This window comes from Manis pentadactyla, chromosome X (genome assembly GCF_030020395.1).
Source record: "Manis pentadactyla isolate mManPen7 chromosome X, mManPen7.hap1, whole genome shotgun sequence".
NCBI classification, from domain to species: domain Eukaryota; kingdom Metazoa; phylum Chordata; class Mammalia; order Pholidota; family Manidae; genus Manis; species Manis pentadactyla.
In genome coordinates, this window is record NC_080038.1 from 122,011,551 (window position 1) to 122,032,941 (window position 21,391).

At 37.7% G+C, this 21,391-nt stretch overlaps 1 protein-coding gene across 1 annotated transcript; it reads right to left on the reverse strand.

The window, feature by feature from the left end:
• Positions 1-257: 257 nt before the first annotated feature.
• Positions 258-19,550, reverse strand: SH2D1A (SH2 domain containing 1A). The gene is made up of 4 exons (XM_036880856.2): positions 19,237-19,550; positions 8,775-8,838; positions 4,070-4,214; positions 258-1,881 (listed from the first exon to the last, which is right to left on the reverse strand). Exons 1-4 carry the CDS (start codon positions 19,371-19,373, stop codon positions 1,868-1,870), a joined length of 360 nt encoding a protein of 119 aa, XP_036736751.1. The 5' UTR covers positions 19,374-19,550; the 3' UTR covers positions 258-1,867.
• Positions 19,551-21,391: the final 1,841 nt, after the last annotated feature.

The window sequence follows — 21,391 nt, forward strand, 5'->3', positions numbered from 1 at the left end:
TGTCCAATAAGATAAGTAAGATGGCCCTCATCAATGCTTTAATAGTTAATAGCGCCTATCTCCAAATACTTTTAAGGAATACTTTAAGACAGATTTGGTAAGTAAACTTTAAAATACTTTATTGAAATATGAAAGACCATTGATTCAAAAAAGCTTTTTCAAGAAAGGCCCTGGTAAAAGAACATACAAACATAATTCATGTATTTGGGATTTTTTCAGAATGAACAAATTAAAGAGGGTAATTAGGTATACCTGTTAAAATTTAAAACCAAGCTACAAATAATTTAAAATTATCTAAACAGATGGCATTTTATTTTGAAAGTCAGCTTTCAAAATTCCACAAGTTAAAGTGGTGACTTTATTTTTATAAATAGTAAATGGCCCCAATGCATTATTGTAGCTATACTCCACCTTCATACTCCCATAGCATCCATGTTAAATGCTCAGAAATCAGATCTTACCAGCACAGAGTAGCTCTGTCTATAGGTAGTTCACTAGTTATTAAGTAAGCTCACCCCAACTAATGTACAACCCAGAATTCCAATTTATTAGTCTACAGTGAAAGCCCTTTCCTATGGACCATGGACCAGACTATTTGTGTTGCCTCCTTCTCCTCTAAAGACAGATCTGCCTACACATTGGGAACCTCACTTAACATCTGCTTATGACCTTTTATTGTTATTTTTGTCTTCTCATTGTTCATTTCTTTTATGGTCTTTCATTGCTCTTGTTTTCTTGTCCAACTAGACAGTGAGCTGCCTGAGCACAGGAACCAGGTGTTTTTACTTCTCAATCCCAGTGCTCATTGTTTGTCCAGTGAATTAATTTTACGAGCCCGGAAGCAATTTGGCACATAATCAAATCACAAGAGTCATAAAAAGATAAATGTGAGAAGATACAAATACCTGTCACTGTGTCCAGTCTGGGCTCTCACTTTGGTTGCAATCACTTGCAATTGTTAAAAGTCAACTTGAAAGCCATAAACTTTCCAGTGGTCTTTGTAGGGCTACCTAATTGGGAGGCTGCTTGTCAATCAGCTACTCATGCCCAGGGCTGAGAGCTCCTGCTGCTGCTGTCCTTCAAAAGGAGGTTTCACACGGAGTAGAAACAACTGGGGCAGAGGTAGGAAAGCCCACTTCATTGGATTTATCATATGATTTCAAATCCTATATCATCAAATATAATAAACCTGTACAGCATGTTTTCAATTACGGGATTTTTAAACTCCAGATTGGTCTATGGATTTTACTATCCAACAGCAGAACACTAGGCAAGAAGGTCGCTCTCAGAATTAAACAGAAATTCTTCACTATTTATCTAGTACTTCTTTTAGCGCACATTGTACAGCTCCATAAAGCCCCAAAGAGCCTACAACAGCATAGCTAGTGGAGAGAATAATACCTAATGTAGAATGCACGTGACAAAGCTTAGGGGCACAAACCAGCTTCCTGCCGCATAACCAAGGAAGACAGTCTCAAATCAGTAGCCATCGATATTTCACTAAAAATGGAGCTTTTGAGAAAAATGGAGGATCATTTTTATATTTGGCAAGAATTGACATTAATCTTTTATAAAGTATTATTATGTTTTAAATGGTTTCCCATTTGTAAATATAGTAACTGAAAATAATCTGAAAATTATTATTCTTTCCCAATCCTCATGTCAAAGCTCTTCATATCCAACAAAGTCCATTTCAGCTTTCACATCATGCAAGTTGCTTCCATTACAGGACTATGATGGTTTTAGAAATACATCTGTAGCACACTGAACTGTATTATCTACAATATATAAAACCTAGCATATATTTAAATTATTGAAAATAAAGTACAAGGTGTTTTATTTTTCTTCAGGTACTTTCAGGAAGACATCAGGATCTTCTCCCTAAAGAGAAATAATAACAAAAGTCATGAAAAGATAAACTTACAGTCTATTAAAGTTACAGGTTAACTCCAATTTATAATCATAAAGTTTCCAACTGCATAAAGCTCACATAGATATAACCCAGTGAAACAGCTCAAGGAACTAGTATTTAAAACTGAGCTGTGAAAAATAGAACAGTGAGCAGAAAGGAACAATTAGCCAATTTGTAAATTGGAGTTCTATGTACATTTCTATTATAAAGGCTAACTATTCATTAATTTAATTCACCACTTGAGTGTAATTGTCATTTTATGCACGAGCCTGACCTGGGTCACTGTCAAAAAGAGATATAATGACTCTTTTTTATTATAAATATTTATTGTTTCAATCAAGGCATATACTTTTACTCCAAACAAATGATTAACCCCTTTCAATAGTTGAGTAAACAATCATGTAACCGATAGCTGCAGACATTCACTAATACTTGCTCATTGGCTTGACACATACACTAAAATAGCTTTGGTTAGGAGACATAACAATTTGTGCCCATGGAATAATGAAGTCAGTGAATTTAATTTCCTTTGCTATAATAAAATTTCATTAGTTCAAGCATCACAAATTCAGAAATCACGATCTCATGGGCCAGGCTCACATTAGCCTTCCCTTCCCTGAAGGGAAAATACAGTTTGCTAAGCAAAGGTAAAGGACAGCCCAGGTGTTCTGTGAATTGTCTCACCTTGCAAATTACTTGTGTCTGAATTAGTGAAGTGAAATGGTGAAAGGGGCTGGAAAGCACAAGACAGGGCAAGAGAGGTTGAAACGGTGTGGGCTTAAAGAATTTCTAAAATATTTTTGCAGTTTTATTAAAACTTGATAGTATAGCATGTTGAAATAGTGTTGTCTGGCAGCTGTGTCTGGGGAGGTCTGTCCCTGAACACTAGATGAAACCTCAACCTGAGAAAGAATTCTTGACCAGACCATATGAATGTAGGTAATGAAGGAGTTCATTAAAGCAAGAGCAGCAGCGAATGGCAGCAGCCATGCAGGCAACAGAGAGCAAGCAAGAACAGAGGGAGGAAAGGAAAGCTCACTGAACTCCTGCTCAGCATAGCACAGATCCCTTGCCAGCTCCTGAAGCCAGGGTCACCTGGTGTCCAGTGCCTGCTTGATCTGCACAGCATGGGAACCCCTACCACCACAGGTTTTGGGGTAGCTGCAGAGCACTGAATGGAGTGAGTTTATGTTCTGAGAACTTCCCAAAGCAAAGAAAGGAGATTTTCAGTCAGGCTACTAAAGAGCATGATCATACAGCTACAGTCCTGTCCAGGTCACCCAGGTGACAGGAACTTGCAAGCCCATATCAGAGATCTCAGTAGCCCCTCCCTACTTGTCTGAAGTAGGGCAGAGAGACTGAAGACTTGTGCTTAAGTCTAGAAAATTGAATGAAATAGTGAAATAACAAAGACACTTACCACTACAAGAGTGCATAGACAAAATGCAGTAAGTTGACCAGTGAGAAGTCTTTACTGAAGGCAAAGTACACACTCGAAGAAAGGGGAGTACAGGCAACCTCAGAGAGGAGGCGCACTTAAAGACTTAGGATTCTGTCTTTTAAGGATTTCAAGAATGGGGCAAAGGTCGGGGTGGGGGGGTTGTTGGGCATAGGCTTGACATGGGGGTCTCATGACATCTATCTCTGGTGAGGAACAGTATGTCACCATCCATAGTCTGTCCTGTGGATATCTGTAAGATAAACTTAACACAAGGAATTTCTTGTTCCTGTCCTTCTCCAAGACAGTGGTTACCCTCAAGCAGTGGGGACATATCATTTAGGACTTCTTCCCCTGCCTTAAGATAGGGTAGGTTATTGGCTGATTACCATAAAATATGTTAGGAATCTTACCTCCCAACTCCCTAGTTTTTAAAAGGGAATCTTAGTGTTAAGATGGAGTCCCTCCTGTTCTTACTACACTATTTATATCTCAGCATTTTTCATCATAGGCAGGAAAAATTAATTATGATACTTGTCCCATGTCCCTGCCCTATCTCAATAGCATGAGAATAGCCCCTTCTCACTTGATTTGTTGGCTACATCTACTTTCCCATTTCATTGTTCCTTACAGAACTTCCTGTAAGTATATGTTTAAGAATAGGTTGACTCATAACCCTAAGCTTCCAAACCTTGTCAAAAATTAACAGTAAATCATACCTGTAGTGGTACCTTGTGTACTTCTAACTGAGGACTTCTCAACTGGATACTGCAGAGGTATTACAATACCTTGATCTGGCTTCTGAAATGCTGAAATGAGATTTTTTATTTTCCGGAAAAATCTTTTATGTACTCCAGGTGCTGTCTGGAAAATAAAAAGCCAAGCAAATTATTCACCTACCTCCTAATGGTACAGAAAGGCCCACAGAATATTCGAGGGTGCTTAAAGAAGTAACATTGCTGTAACTTGTTCAAATATTTGAAAACAAAAGGAAGAGGGAAAAACAACATTTCCAGAAGAGCTTACTTTGGTTGGCTGAATTTCCCTGCGAGAGGAGCTAATGAGCTGTCATTTCATTTCTCCCAAGGGTGGTATTAGTTTGTACAAGCTCTCGCTTATCATCCTGCCCTTCCTCCCTGCTACCCACCATACATCCTGAACCTCTAAGGGTATATAGGTCATTACCCACAATGAATGCCCCCATAGAGAGGATGCAGTTAAACACAGAAAAAACATAGATCCGACAGGTCATTAATAAAAAGCCTGAAGAACAACAACAAAAAACAAAACCCAACAATAACCCATTCTCCTTGTCATCATTCCATGATATAAAATGCTACACAGGAAATTAAAAATTGACCTTTACCATGCACACAACACATGGCTAGTCAATCCTCATACCCTTGCCTTACATATGTCCCACCTCATCCTTCACATTAAATTTTTTCCTCCTTAAGAAACTTCCCTATCCTCCCCCAAATTGCTCTGTCCATCAAAACTTCACTGTGACAAGGTTTTCTATGACACGAAAATGAGAGACTAGATAAGGTCACCTTTATTTGTTTGTTTTTGAAGAGATGATTATTTGCAGGTGACTATTAAAATGTATTCCTTTCCTGACGTCAGTTCTTTTGCAAAGACATGGTTTGAAACCAACAATTTCCTGCAAAGGCTTATGAGCCAAGCTTCAGGCATTAGCTCAAAACTGTCATTTTACATGAAATAAAATAGGATTGCCATAAGCAACTGAACCAAGGTTCTTTAGAAAGCTGTTTTTCAGCTATTCCATCTGGAAGAGTTTTGAGGTGGGAGCTGTTTGTTTGTTTAGCATTTAATGAGTAAACATGAAGGCTGGCATGCAGACTGCTGCCAGCTAGACTAAAAGCTGAAGATAGCACACTGTCTGTAGTAACTCTCAATCATTTCCTACATTGGGGTAAGTAATTTTTCATTGAAAGCACTGAAAAAGTTCTTTTGAGCTTTAGAATAGTGTCCACTCACGGCTTGGAGCCTCAGTAGAGGTGGAACACTCCCCCACTCAGCTCCACCCCTATGGTCAAAACACCTTCCCCGAACTCTATTGAGACCTCACCCAAAATAACATGGCCTCTCTTACAGGAGTCCCAATAGTTCTTTGGCTCCAAGATAGACTCTCACACTGTAAAAGCAGGTCAAAGGCACAAAATACCCCCTCATATCTTCCTTACAGCACCTCTTTATTTTCAAAGCACCTTCCCACCTCATGCCCTGACTATTTCCTCACAGATAGGCAGTGATTGACTGGTTGGGTTATTCCCATTTGACAGAGAAGAAAATGGAAACACACAGGGATAATTCAGCTTGTCTAATGTCACACAGATAACAAGAAGCAATGAATTGGCTCTAGATTCCAGGACCCAGTCTCTTGCCTTTCAGGCCACTATTCACAGTTGAATTCCCCAACAGAGTAGACTAGACTAAACAGGCTCTACTGAGGTCAGAGTCACCAACCAGAAGAGAAACTATACACTCCTCCAGTGTGGAAAGATTTCAAACCACACATCTTTTTAGCTGTTCTTGTGGCTTGTAAAACCATTTATCAAGAGAAGCATCTTTTTATGGGGACTTATATGCAGTTAACACTTGATTATCCACACTAACAGAGAGGAATAATGGCATTGAATGTATAAAAGCAATTTGAATTTAATATGCAATGTTTCATTAGCAAATGACTAGCCTAATTTATGGTGCTTTGCTTAGGTTAATAAGTAAAATTATTTAGCATCCACTGATCTACTGATGATCAAATATCCAGAAGAACCCAGAGGCATTGAAATCAGCAGGGGGAAGTTAGTATATTTTTATAATGTACTGATGACATTGCACCTATTGATAAATGAGAGTTGACTGTAGGCAACTTAGTGTGAGTCACATGAAGTAAGTTAATACATTAGGCAATGATGAAACCTAAGTGTCAAAACTAGAAATTCACATATTTGTCTTTCATAATTCAGTGGATCCAGGGTTCAATTTCATTCCATTCTTTGAAGCAAATCTCAGACTTGCTTAGATTTCTAGCACAATCTTTGCACAGAGGACAGAGTGCTACTGCCATGATTTTTCCTGCAGTGTGGCAAACTAAAGCATTATTCCAAAAAGCTGTACAAATATCTGTCATTTACCCAATTTCGAAAATATATTTACCACAAGAATTGTACCACTGACAACTCCCATCTTCCACTGAACTCAGCTATTGTTCAAATTTGCACATTTCCCATACTGTCATCTCTTAGATATCCATGGAAACATGTTTTGGATCACAGCTGGTCCTCAATATGCTCTAGAGAAATTTCTTCCAGTCAGGTGATATATGCTCTGAGAATACACGCTAGTTTAATATTCCCTTAGCAAAAACCAGACTAAGGCAAATTTAGTAGATAGAAAAAAATGCAATAAGCATTTCAAAAATAAACCTAAAGCGTTTTTGAAAACTGTTTTCCCTTTGGAAAAAACATGCCAATCTTCTGCTCTCTTGGTGCAGATAATCACAATGCTATTATATAAACAAGGTCACACCAAACAACAGGATGGGAGGGCATTCATGTTCAATAAGCTCTCTCTTCCTTAACATGATCACAAGCATGTAACAATCTGCCTATGATGTTATACTTGAAACCGAAGAAAACAAGCTTAAAGACAAGGTTAGCTAAACCCTAAAAATTGAAGATCCCTTCCATAAAGGATATTTTTCACCAGCTGGAGGCTACTTCTCTGGGAGAAAGGCTGTATATACAAATACATATGTATATATCATACAGAATTGTTCTTCATTTAAATAAAATTTAATTTCTTATTCAATCTCTGCAGTGATACAGATATTTTTTAAATGAACAGGTATAAATAGTTTTGATTAGAAATGGTACTGTTTTTCCTCTAATTAGTATCACATATTAATTATCCTGATATAAATCAAGAACGTGTTTGAAAACTTGCATTAATTCATCTCAGTAGTTCAAAACATTTGCAGTCGGCAGTGTGTGCTTTAGATTTTTCCTGATGAATTTGTAAAGGTTGGAGTTATTTAATTTTTTTTAAGTTCAGACTTTTAAATTCCTTAAATGCATAAATTGAGTTATTAATAGAGGTTGATATTAGCATTTAATTTTTCAAACAGCTCATAATGAAGGCTTTCGTGATATAGACAGTTTTAAAGGAACAGAAATCAGAGAAAGGATTTGAGGTCAAAGTTTCAGTTGCAGAGACTTCTACATTGGTAAAATGTGACATAAATACCCCGGTACATGGAAATAGACTCACTCCACAGGCATTTCTTGCAATGGCACAGACTTTCAAATGTTTTCAAAGCCATCAGAACCCATTTTTCTAAGAAAATCTTACTCAGAGCCCCAGTTAACAAGCAGAATAAATGGTAACTGCTCAGATTAAAGACGAATTGGGGATCTAAAAGTATTCCTACTTGTGTCCTCCTCTCCCTCTGCATCCCCCAGGCAACCCCAAGGTACCCAGATAGAAAGACCTTGGGATTTTGCAGAGCATAGCTGGAGAATCACTAGTGCTCCCTGTATCTCTATTCCACCTATCCATGTCCTTTCCACATGGCTCAGCTGGGAGTCTTCCACACACCAAACAGCCCTGGTTACCCTATACCTGGAAAATTCTCCCTTCTTTGAACTCCTATACTAGATAACATAGCGCTTGACTCTATGCAAACGTATTGTTCAACAATTCGGGCAAGTGCAAACATTTGAGGGCTTACTGAGTTACCAGAGCCTGTGGCCAAGAGCTTTCTTTATATGCACTATCTCATTTAATCCTCAAAATGAACCCCATGAGTAAGGGACTATTTTTAGGTTCCTTTTACTGATGAAGAAACTAGTTCAAAGAAAAGTTAAGTAACCTGCCAAAGGTCATAGAACTCTCAGGGAGGAGGGGAGACCAGACCTGGAACCCAGGTCCACCTGACAGCAAACTCCAGGCTCTCACATTGCTGTCCAGTTCATGTTGTATCTCCCCAGGGGTATTAAAGACTCTCTGAAAACAGGAGTTGGTTGTTTAAGCCCCCATGGAGCAAACACTCATGTTAGTACCATTTGGGAAATAATTGCTGATTTAATTATTTTATATATTTTTATATGCTTTCTACAATTTCTCGTAGGCACTGAATGTGTGACACAATCCTTCAACTTTTTTGTCTTTCTCCCAAAGTGAGACCCTGCCATGCAATGGTCGCTGAACAGAACTGGGACCAAAATTCTCTAAACACTTCTTAATGAACCATGAATAATTTTCAATTGCAGCTTTAGTAATTTGAATCTGATGAATATTTGGGGAATGTAGGATTTGACAGCTCTTTTATGAAACCAGCCTAAATTTCAAACACCTCCCTGATACCCCCAGAAGCAAAAATAAATAAAAGAGCTATACCTCAGCACTCCAAGAACCTGTTTCTGTCTGGGACACTCGGTATGTATAAATGTAACCTTGATACCTGTGAAAGAATAAATTTCCATTACTGAAAAATTCCAAAAGAACCATGGACACTCTACATTTGAGCTGGTGTATTACATATAAATGTTACATATAGAGGGATGCATGTATGTGGTGCTCATGCATTCACAGGAAGAAAAGCCTGAGGAATCTAACTTGCTTGCATATGATACCTAGCTAATCATAGTTTCCAGTAAGCCTTCTTTATCTTTTCTTTTTTTTTTAATGTGGGAGCTCATACTCCTAAACCTTTGTCTGGTTGAGAGACTGTTTAGACAGAAAGAAACTAGAGACTTGTTGTAATTGGCAAAAATAATGAATTATTAAATAGATTTAACAAAGTGTAGTCATATTATTTTTAAGTATATACAGAGCCTGAAGGTGAAAACATTTCACTGGGATAAGGCACTATCGGGTCTACTTAAATTAATAGTAATAATCATATTCATTATAAATATAACAAACATACTACATATTCCTATACCATTGCTATGTTACTTTAAAGTAGATTATATTATAATACAGTAGTAATAGTAATTTGAATTAAAAAGTAGTCTTCCCAAAGAACTTGAAAGCAGCCTGGCTTTTTGGATGTTGTAAACTTTCTCCCCCATTACCCAGTGTGTATGCCCAGTATATCTATATAGTTGATTTCTATGACGTGCCAAGCATTTTGCATGCTCTATTAGTAGTTTGCATGGGTTGCCCTAGCAAAATTCCATACACTGGGTGCCTTAAACAAAAGAAATGTATTTTCTCACCATTCTGGAGGCTGGAAGTCCAACAGCAAGGCACCAGAAACATAGGTTTCATTCAGAGGCCTCTTCTCTTGGCTTATAAGCAACCACCTTCTCGCTTGTGTGTGCACATGACCTTTTCTTTATGTGTGCGCAGAGACAGACACCTCTCTCTTCTTCAGATAAGGCCACCAGTCCTACTGGATTATGGCCCTGCCCTTACAGCCTCATTTAACCTTAATTACATCCTAAAGCTCGATCTCCAAACAGAGGCACGCTGGGGGTTAGGGCTTCAACACAGGAGCTTGACAGGACCACAGTTCAGTCCATAGTACATGCCTTATCTCTTCTGGACCCCACATCAATCCTATGGGCTTCATATTGTGAAATTCATTTTCTAGATGAGGAAAGTGAGACTTTTGAGAAGTTAAGTAACCAAAGCCACACTAGAGGTCAAGTAGCGAAGAAGGTATTTGAATCAGGCCTATTTGGCTCTTGATCCCCAAATTATAATGGATATAGATTACTTATTATATTTTAGGATATATGGTAATGCTACTTAATTTGCCTAACAAACTTTTACTTCATAGACAAGTAAGGTTAAACTTTATTTTGAATCATTTCAAATAATGAATTTGAACCTGGATCAACAGAGTTTATTTAACATGTTTTCTGATTTGTTATTCTTAGGCACAAGTTTGGGTCAATATAGATCTTTGCTTAGAATACATGCTAAACTCTGATAAAAATAAATGTGTTTAAACTTGAAAAGAACAGATGGTTCTGAAGCATTCTAAACAGAGGGTCATCTTTGAGTAACTGACCTCATTTACCATTAACCCCCTTTAGAACTAAAAGTCTTTAAATATGTAGATTAAATTATTATATCTTTACTCAGTATCTATCAGTACCAATTACCTAAAGGACCCAAAAAAAATACTTCTAAAACACTAAGGTTTATTCAATTTTTGAAACCAAAAAAAGAGGTCGATTTAATTGCCGGTGTGATTACAGGAAATGTTTCATTTTTGTTGCAAACGTTTGCCCATAATATTTAGATCAGATATAAACTCGCTTGATATATGCACATATAATATGCTAGATAAATATAAAATATTACATTGTTAGTCTTTTGTTATTTTAAGCCATCAAAATCTACCTCAAAGGCCACTGATTTCAGTAAGTACTCCACAGGGAACAAGGCAAGAGCTTTGATTCCCATTTTTCACCATGGGTACTTAAAACGTAAAGCTTTAAGTGATTTTCTTAAAGTCACACAGAAAAATGGAAACAGAAGAATGAAAATAGCATAGGTCTTCAGTTCCATTTTCCCTATGGGAAGAAATTAACAGCAATAATTCAGTATCACTAAAGGTGATGTGTGGAAATACGTTATTTAAAATCTCAGCAACGATGCAAGCAAAATTGTAAACAACCGGTTTTCCATGTTCTAAAACAGTGGGTCTCTAAAAAACACAAAGACTCTATCTCCCTACTATCATTTAGTCAAAATAGATGTCTGTTTTGAAAATTGTCTCCTAACGACTCTGATCTTATCTCACTTTCAGTTAAGCAGCAGGAACCTTAGTACCACTTCAAAAGTCCTTACCTCCTTCAGGCTCTGAACAACCTGGTGTCAGTGTCACACAAAACTTCTCATGATTAACCAAACTAATATTAACAATGTGCCACTCCCTCACTCCTCAAATTTCTGAATGAGCAAAATCATTTCACCCCACAAATAAGCCAACACTTCATCTCTTCCACTTTCAAATCACTTAAATAACTGATCAAGGATCCCCTGTAGTCAACTCTTGTTCTCATGTGTCATGGATGGAAGAGATCGAAAACAGTGCGATTCAAATTCCCTTCCCACAATAGTAATATCAGCATCATCTTAGAGCTTGTTAGAAATGCAGACTCTCAGGCCCCACCCCAGAACTGCTGAATCAGAATCTGTGTTTTAACAAGTTCTCCAGGTGATTTGCCAGAACATTAAATCTACAGAAGGACTGCTTAAAATGTAGAGAATGCTTCTGTGCCCCCTCCCCCAGAGTCAGTCTATGCTTTAAGAATGCAATTTTATTTAAATACAAGCAGAAACTTTTTCAGTTGTTTCAATCTTCCTAGAGCAGTGTTTCTGAATCATTTTACTCCCCCTTCCCCAGCAAGATTTCATAGTGTTGTTTTCTGTAGCTTGTATTATGAAATAATAATTTTATAATATAAAATTAAACTAAAACGTTGACCATGGTTTTTCAAACTACACATACTCTCTCCCTGTCCACTGAAAAATCACTGTTCTAGGAAATAAATTGGCGAGACAGAACAAGAGCTACAAAACTGTGCATGTCTTTGACCTCACGACCTTGGGTATCATCATACACTCCAAGGAATCAAAAGGAAAAAGCAATTTAACAAAGATTTTCATAGGAGTTCTAGTTTAATAGTGAAAAAAAACGGAATTAACCTAAGTACTCCTATTTAAGGAATGTTACTCAAAATAAGGAAATAATAATTGAAAGAAAGTTTCAAAACTATACCAAAATGCATAGGCATTAGTCCTGTATTTTTCAAAAACTGTTAATATAAAATGATGGTAAGTGAAAAAAGTGGACACATGGTGATGTCACTATGATTATGAGTGTTCGAAACTATGTATGTATATAAATTAGAAGCAAATTAAACTCAGATAAATACGTCATGCATATTAATGCTCCCTATAAAGTTATGCAAATCATGACTTTTTTTAAAGAAAACAAAGCAAAATTACTATTCGGTGCTTTTCAAATTTAGCATAAGCAAATCACAAATCAGAAAAAATAATTCATTTTTTAGAACTATTTTTTCTCTTTTAGGATTGTCATTCCTCTGACTCTTTCCATTAATACAACCAAGAATGCAATGTAATTTTAACTTCTTTCCTCCAACAAACCTTTTATCAGACTTATTGATAATCCTGGAATTTAAAAGTTATCATGAAAAATAAATCTCAAAAATGAATAATTGGTACAAAACAGTAGAGGTTTTATGTTGCCATTACTTTTAACTAATATTTTGTATTTTAATGACTATAAATATGCATTGATTCAGTCTCTGCTAATATAAAATCTGTCTTTATTTTTTCAAAAGTGGCCCCAACCTTTAAAAAAGTGTTCTGATTAGAAATGAACAAGAAAACAACCTGACTTTTTTCTTATTTTCCCAATGGGTCAGTGTTGGGGACAGATCTTGGTTTAGAACTACAAAACCACATCAATTCCTTCTTTATACCACTTCAAGGACTACACAGAAGAAACAGTTAAGCTACATCTGATTTCATGACACTGCAAATAAAGCAAGGTAGTGTCCATGCTGTCTATGTCTATATAAACTAATATTATGTGCAAAATTCCAGGCACAATTATAACATGACTGGTTTTTTAACAAATATTTCAGAATTTTTATACCAAGAATGGCATCCTATACAAAGTGATCACTATTGAGACTACACTCAGATTCGAGATGTTCCCGAATTTCCTATGGCCCAATCTTCATTCTTTCAGACTGAACTTGAATTTTCAGAACCATCAAAAGTCATTCAGCTTCAAGTTTGATGGTAAAACTATGTAATACCAATTTTGATGAGTCACTACAATAAATATAATCCCCTCCATTGCCACATATCATTTTATTTATGTACTCTTATGATGGTCTAACTTCATGTTGCAATTACTTACAGATCTTTTATTTATATTAACAAATACCTACTCCATGCTAACTTGATAGATATTAACTCATGTAATAATCCCCATAACGTGCCTATGGGGTAAGGACTATTATTATCACCATCTCCCTTTTCACAGATAAGGAACCTGAGACAGAGAGTTTAAGTAACTCGCCCAAGGTAAAACTGCTTGTTAATGGTCAGATCTGGGATGCACAGCCTCAGAGTCTGACTGGAAGATCTGGGCTCACAACCATTTTTCTACGCTGCCCCTCTCTTATATCAGAGGGAAGGAATTAACAGATTGGTCTTAAGGTGATTCCAAAAGCACCGTCCTCAAAAAGGGAGGGAATCAGCTCAGCTTTAGGGCTGGAGTTGTCCACTGAGGGGAGGCGTGAGGGAAGGACTGAAACTGGAAGAGGCCAATAGAGGAGAGCCCAAAAGAGGTCAACCCAGATTTCCCCTTCACTTAAGCAAATGACAGCAGACTAATCTTGGTACTTCAGTTTTACATTGTCAACCATAGTCAGCATATGATTTACTGGCCTCTCATTGTCCATTTAGTGGTTTATGTGCTGCAACTTTAATCCTAGAGGCTGGCCTTCAGTCTTCTTCTGCCATGAATAGATTGTACTTAGAAAATCCAAAATAATTCTGGTGGCCCAAACTATCAAGAAGATAAATATGGTGCTAACACACACATCCAAATGTATTCCAAAACTAATTGTAAATGATGTTATATTTTCTTATTCTTTTGAGTTGTTTGCCACACTGTTCCTCTCTATTACAACTGATAAGCTGGAATTTCATTTCATCATTGCTCCTTCCCACATTTCTCCAGTTCAACTTTATTCCCAGTCATTCTTTAAATCTTAAAGGACAAAAAGGTAATTATCCTTTTATCTAAAGACATATGTGTCAAAGAACTTCATTATGTGTCCTTGAGGCTTAAGAATATAATAGCATTTCTTCTTCCAAATATTCCATCAGATAAATAGCAAACAAAGTCAGATATGCACAGAAGGATGCTAATTATGGAAACAAACTATTTCTTCAAACGAATCATTTTAAATATTTTAAATTGGTTTTTCTCTCATCCCCATCAAACTATCCCAGTGGACACTTAGGACTTTCCCAATCAATGGCTGTCTACATTGAGGGTGAGAAGGGAAGAAATGTGAGAGCTCATCTGTACCTCATGACAAGAAACTTAATATACCTAGAAAAGAAAATGTAATAAAAACTATTTGCATTAATAAAAGCATTTAGTATACTGGATAAATACAAGAAAAATACATAAGTCAGTAGCTTTCCTATGCAACAGAAAATATGGTGGAAAAAGATTCCATTTACAATAGAAATAAATCGACACACAAGTCATATACATGATAACTAGAAATAAACTTAAAAAATGTGCAAAACCTATGTGAAAAAACTACAGAACTCTGTTGATGGATATAAATGAAAAAATTAATAAATGGAGAAAAGTATCTGGTTTTTGGATGGGAAGACTAAATTGTTTAAGGATGACAATACTTCCTTAACTTATTAATAAGTTTAATGTAATCCCAATGGGATTTCTTTAATTTAACAAAATTATTCTAGGTTTCCTCGTGAAGAACCAACAGGAAAAAATCACAAAGAATTATTTTAATGTATCAAAACATTACCATACTATAATGCCAGTAGTACAAGAACAAATAGATCAATTGATCCAAATACATCATTGTGAAACAATATTATGTGTAAGAATTTAATATATGGCTAATAAATCAATGGGAAATGGAAATTCTATTTATAAATTTTAATAGGGCAATTATTAGCTATTTTGCAACCAAATCAAGTTAGATCCTTTCTACATCAAAATAAAATTCCAAATGGAATCAAAGAATTAAATGTAAACTAACTATACCATAAATTTAAACTTAAAACTGAAGTGAAATTTTATGATATCTCTGTTGGGAAAAGAACTTTCTAAGCTAAGAAGCAAAGGAAGAAATCAAATACAAAGAAACTGAGTTACAGATTTGCCTACTAAAAATGTTAATTTTTGTGTGTCAGAGAAAAATAATGGCAAACGCCAAACTGAGAAATGATACTTGCAACAGATCAAGAATTAATACATAATATATATTATATATTAGTATATAATCTTAACCCATAATGTGCTAAGAAAAACAATAAGATCCAAATGATTAAATGGCAATACAGTACAGAGCCAATTCATGAATGAGGAACTACAACAGCTTATCAACCATAAGACACTCAACTGCTAGCCAAAGAAATATGAAATTGTGAGACACCAAATTCCAAGGAGAATTTTTGTTAAGAAAGTTCTAGCGTTGTTGAGGAGAAATGGATACTCTTGTGCATTACTGGGGCATATATATAAATTGTAATAACCATTTAGGAAAAAAATATTTGGTGATCACATATGCATCAGTAATCCTAAACTGACCTAGAAAATTGCACATCTTGAAATTCATTGTAAGGAAGTAATCATAAAAACAAGGAAATATTTTTGGATTGAAATATGAACCGTGATGGAATTTATTAGTGCAAAAAAATGGAATGATTCAAATGTCTAAAACTAGATGACTGATTAAGGAAAATATAGTATATTCACTGGTTGAACTACCACACAGCTATTAAAAATAATGTTTTAAATTATTTGTAAGAAGATTATTTATGAATGGGGATTTTTATGTTAACTGGAAAATGCAACAAAATCAATATTCTAAGAGCACATGTGTGTTCACAAAGTAATTTTATTAAAATATAGAAGAAAATCCACTTACTTTTCACAAGTAATTGCCTTTAGGTTATAAAACTATAGATAATTTTCCTTCATTTCCATTATCTACATTTTCCAAATTTTCTACAATATGAATAGGAACTATTTTGAATAGACTTGTTATATAAAATCTAGATTTGTTTATTGAAAATTAATTGAAAGGAAAACTTCTCACTTTAAACAAAGGTGAGCAATTCTGTAAGTGGAAAACTTCTTTACTGCTTTATGAGATTCCATTTTCCAAAACTGAACAGAGGAAAAGGCCATATCTAAAGGCCATGACTGGGGGTTCAGAACTGGGGAAAGGAGCAAGCATAGTTTGAAAGTATACTTTAGAGTTTGAAAGGCATATCCAATGTGTTATTTCTACAATAAAAATATAGAAAGTAAAGCTCGACCAAATCTTCTTGGATAATGGGAATGAACAAAAACTAGAATGAGAAACCATTCTGAGTAAACCCTCCAATCAATGCATGTTTGCTGGCTACACCTTGTTGTTCATGTGTATATAATATCACTTACAATGTTATTTCTACTGCATATCATAAGCATATGCATTTTAGTTTAAAGTGAGTATGCGGCTTATTTGAAAATAAATTTGCTTTTGTTACTACAGTGCAGTACTAAAAAGGGGGAATGAAATGTTTATGTTTATGAAAATCGACTCCTGGATCAAAAAGGTTGAGAAACTCTCATTAAGAGGTAATGTATCCTGTGTCTTCCCTCTGCAACAGAGTCTGGCAACTACTCTCTAAGACTTGGTGGTCCCAATGTGCCATTAAAAGACATGCTACGATGATTCCCAATTTGCCTACTATTTTCTGCCACTTCATAAGGAGGTTTGCAAGGAAAACTAAGAGTCATAAAAACTGCATTTATGCAAGATACACTTTGGGTGAAAACTTAAATTTTTGAGAATCTCCCTACATGGATTCCATATGTGGTCTGGCCAGATGGACAAAAAGCTAAAGTTGTCCTTGCTTGCATAGTTTACCAATGGCAATCTTATGCAGAAGGTAGGGCCCACATTACTATTCTTATTTTACAAATATGGAAACCGAGACCCAGAGAAGTTGGGTGACTTCCTTGAGTCCACACCCTGGCCTTCTGATTTCAAGTCCAAAGTTCTTTGCAGTAAAGAGCAGAATTTGCCTGGACAGTTTACTTGTTAATTCAAAACTATTAATTGAGTGCCTACTGTGTGCTTCATAATGTACCTCAAAATGCCTATTATATGACAGGCTGTGCTCCTGGTGCAAGAGACCATGTCCCTGCCTCCACTGAGATTACATTTTTGCTGGAGAAGGCAGCAATAAATAAGTAAACAAGCAAATGTCAGATAGTTTAAGCTCCTTGAAGAAAAATAAAGTTAGAGTGACATAGAAAAGTCACTGACTTATTTCAGGTAGGGTAATCAAGAAAGTCCTCCTTGAGGAAAAAGGTGGACAATAAATGCAAAGATCCTAAGCGGGGAGCATGGTTGGCAAGCTTGAGAAACACAAGAGGCCAAAGTAGCTGAAGCCTTATCTGTGTCTTGCCACACACTGTCCCCTCTCACTCCTCTGCCTGGGCTTTTTTTGAACCTTATTTTTTTACCTCTACCTTAAGGGGGCCATTACCTCCTTTATCAGCTCCCATAGAGAAGCCCTTTGCACTTGCCCACTCACTCCTTCCCCTTCTTTTTATAAGAAAAGAGCCTAAGAATACTAGTTGGTTTTCACTGATCTTCCCAGTTTCCACTTGGAAAAAATAATAATATAAGCAAATCATAAAGGGCTGAGCCCAAGAGACTCCATAGCTTCTACATCTCTCCCGTGGAGCCTTTATAATAAGTGTATTTAGCATGGCCTAAGAGTTGCCACAAACATGGCTTGACCACTAAAAAAAAAATTCAGTCAACAATGAAAGTGCTCTAACACCTGCCTCACTATAATATTTCCCCACAGAACCAAAAGGTACTTTAAAATCTTGCAGTATATCGTTATGCACCGAAATTACTACCAAGCATTTTCCCTTATTTTCTTTCTGTTTAGAACCTACTGGGCAGAGCTAGTGTTTTCATGGGTGTTTATATCCTGCTGACAAAACAAGATTCTTCTTGACAAAACAAGTCCTTCCTTAGAAATGCCCCATGGTACTGAAAGGAATCTTTTGAAAAAGAATACAGTAATACATTTACTAAACATTTCTTATGTGTCAGGTCCCGTGCTGAATTTGCCTGCATTATGGCATTTGATCCTCACAATCCTATGTGGTAGGTAGCAATATTACACTCATTTTATGGACAAGCAAACTGAGGGACTGAGAGGTTAACTTGCCAGCATCAGACCAGCACAGGATTAGGTCTCAGATCTGCCTGAGTCTAGAGGCCTGGTGCAAAGATGAGGGTGGATGTGATTCAAACTGAGGCATTAGACTAAGACATGTGTAGGTAAAGGGCAAAGCTGAATCATAGCAAGGGGGTTTTCCCTCCATGCCCTTTATGACTTTGCCAGTCCTAGCTTTTATCAGGAAGAATCCTATTTCTAAAAACCCCTGCCCCCACACACAACTCTAAAGGAAGCTAAATAAGCAGATCCAGAGAGGCAGTTTTACTTACAGACGTCCCCTGCAGTATCCTGACTTAACTAAGCATTGCACTCTTCAAGTAATGGCTTCAGTTTCTCAGTCATCTTCTCCCTGAATTTGATGACCTTCCTTTGGGATGACACTTCCAAATCCATTTAAAGAGACCTGGAGAGAGGCCTTTCCTATTCTCAGGAGTTAGTGGCCCCAAATCCAGCCAGTCCATCATCCCAGAGCTCCACCTTGCTGGCCTCTATTAGAGGTCCAAACAGAAGTCACAAGCCTGGGTCTTTCTCTGAGCAAAAGTAAAGTCTAGGCTGCGTTTCCCCACCCAAAAGGGCATTCTCTACAGCTGCCTGCAAAGACCCTGGTGAGGCCCCTCTGGAGAGCGGGACCCAGGGAGTGAAGGGCCTAGGTCTACGCACGGTCCACCATGGCCTGGGGCTGGCCCTGAGGAAGCCTTGGGGGCCGTGGATGGGCAGAGGAGGAGGCCCCACCAGCTCCTGCTGCCCGCGTGTTGCCTGGTTCCCACCAGCCGTGCCCACCCACTCTGCCCTCCATGGGCCCTGGGCCCCTCCGCGGCCGCCACCTACTCACAGCACACACAGGCAGTACGTGCCCGGGACGCTCTCGCTGTCCCTCAGCAAATAGCTGCCGTCCAGCCCCGTGGCAAGCAGGAGCTTCTCCCCTGTCTCCCGGCTGATTTTGCCATGATACACAGCCACCGCGTCCATGGCCTGGGGAACTCCTGAGCCGGCGGAGGCCTGGGACTGTAGGAGATGGAGCCGCTGCTGCAGCCCGGGGCACTAGTCAACCACCTGACTCCCAGTTCAGCCAGCTGTGCAGAAAAGAGAGAGGAGCGCCGGAACAACAGGATGTTGTCTACCTGCCTTAAAACCTCCTTCTCACACTTCAATTAAAACCAGCTCAGCAATTTAGCAGCTTGGTTATATTGCCATGGGGTTCAATACCTGTCCCTGCCCCCACCCAACTCCCCCCAACCCCACAACACAGGGTTCACACAGAGAGGGGAGGGCAGTCGGAAGAAGGTACCAGCAAGGTTTGGGCTGCACTACCAACTCAGACGCTTGCATGCAGACAGGAATGCTTGGTAATGCTTCTGTTCTTGCAGGTTTTCCCAGGGCCACAAGGGATGACTTAGCTTAATTCATCCCCAAAGGGGTTCATGATAGACGCCAGCTGTACGTGGCCTTCATGTGGAGCAGAAACATACTGACAGCATGAAAGGATCACAAGCTCTGAGACCCAAATGCAGACACTGTCAGAACTATCGGTGGGCAGCCATGACTGATCTGAGCCAGCAGGCCCCTGCCAAATCAGGAGTGGTAGGTGAATAATAAACTTGGGGCAAATGCCTCCTCTCCCTCTTCCTCCTAGTCATCTTCAGCATTCTTGATCTTGAGCAAATACTGACTTTTCCTACTTTCTTGCCTAAGATTTCAGAATGTTGAGAGAATGAGTCATTTAATTGGTACTTTGTCTTTATGTGAACTTGTAGTTGATGTATAGTTCCCACCTTTCAGCATCTGGGGCATAAAACTCATTTTCAATTGCATTGCAAGTGTTAATGATTCTGTTGCAACTTTTATTCTCTGTTGTTAATAGCAAATATGGTTTTTCTTCAGTTGATGCTAAACTTATCATTAATTTTTTAAAATCTTCTAACCTTCATTTCCTCCTCTGAAATAAAGCATTGCTTCTATCTCAAAATGTACTGTTAAATAATTTCCCAAACACTTCCTCCTTTTTAGTAGAGTAAGACATTTTTTTAATGCTTGAAGCTGAATGCTTCTACATTTGCCCTTTTGATTATGTAAAATAGTTTTAAAATTAGAATTTAAATAGCTCAAGTTAGGTTGTCTGTTGTTTCTCTTTCACAACTTCAGCACCTAGTTCCTTGAGAACAAGGCAAGGCTGGGAGCTCATTAGGGAGAAAATTTTTAAATCCCCACATGGCCTACCAGTGGATAAGATCACAGAGCTGCCTTGCACCAAAGCCAGATATTTGCTCTCCACCTGCTAGTGTTGAACACAGTTCTCTAAGAGTTCAGTGGCAGCTAGTGGTAACTTTCTTTCTTGACTGAAGCATGACTAACCATAGACTCTATTCACCTTAGAGGATAAAGCATAAATATGAGCCTCCTCAGTCATTTGCAACACCAAGAATAAAAAATAAAATGGCATTCAAGATGATATTTGGGGATGGCTCTGGGGAACTGAGCCATGATTGTCTCATCATCTTGCTACCTCACTTGTTTATGGAGGCTAATGCTTTGGGCCAAGGAAGAAACTGATCGGGTAAGTGAAAGCATACACACCAGTGTTCAGGACTTGAGAAATTAACCACCCTGAAATCTTTATTATGAGCAGGCAAATGACTAGCCCCAGGGAAATCAATCACCGTGGAGGAATTTCAAAGGAGAGGATAAGGAAAGAGATCCATCCTCTCATTGAGTATATGGACAACCTGCCCAACTGTGAGGTGAACTGTGAGAACATTCAGTGCCACGTAGGTAAAAACAAAACCCAAGCTTTTTTTTTCTCTCTGAACAACCCTGAACAAATCATCCACAAACTGAGGAACATAGCATCCTGGATCTGACAGCAAGAGTGTACCAGGCATTCTGCTTTTCATTCTCTATTTTGTTCTGTGCTGCTAAAATAGCATACCTGTCAAAGCAGCCAGGTACAAGGGGGTTCAGCACAACTAAAATTGCATAAAAAAAGAACA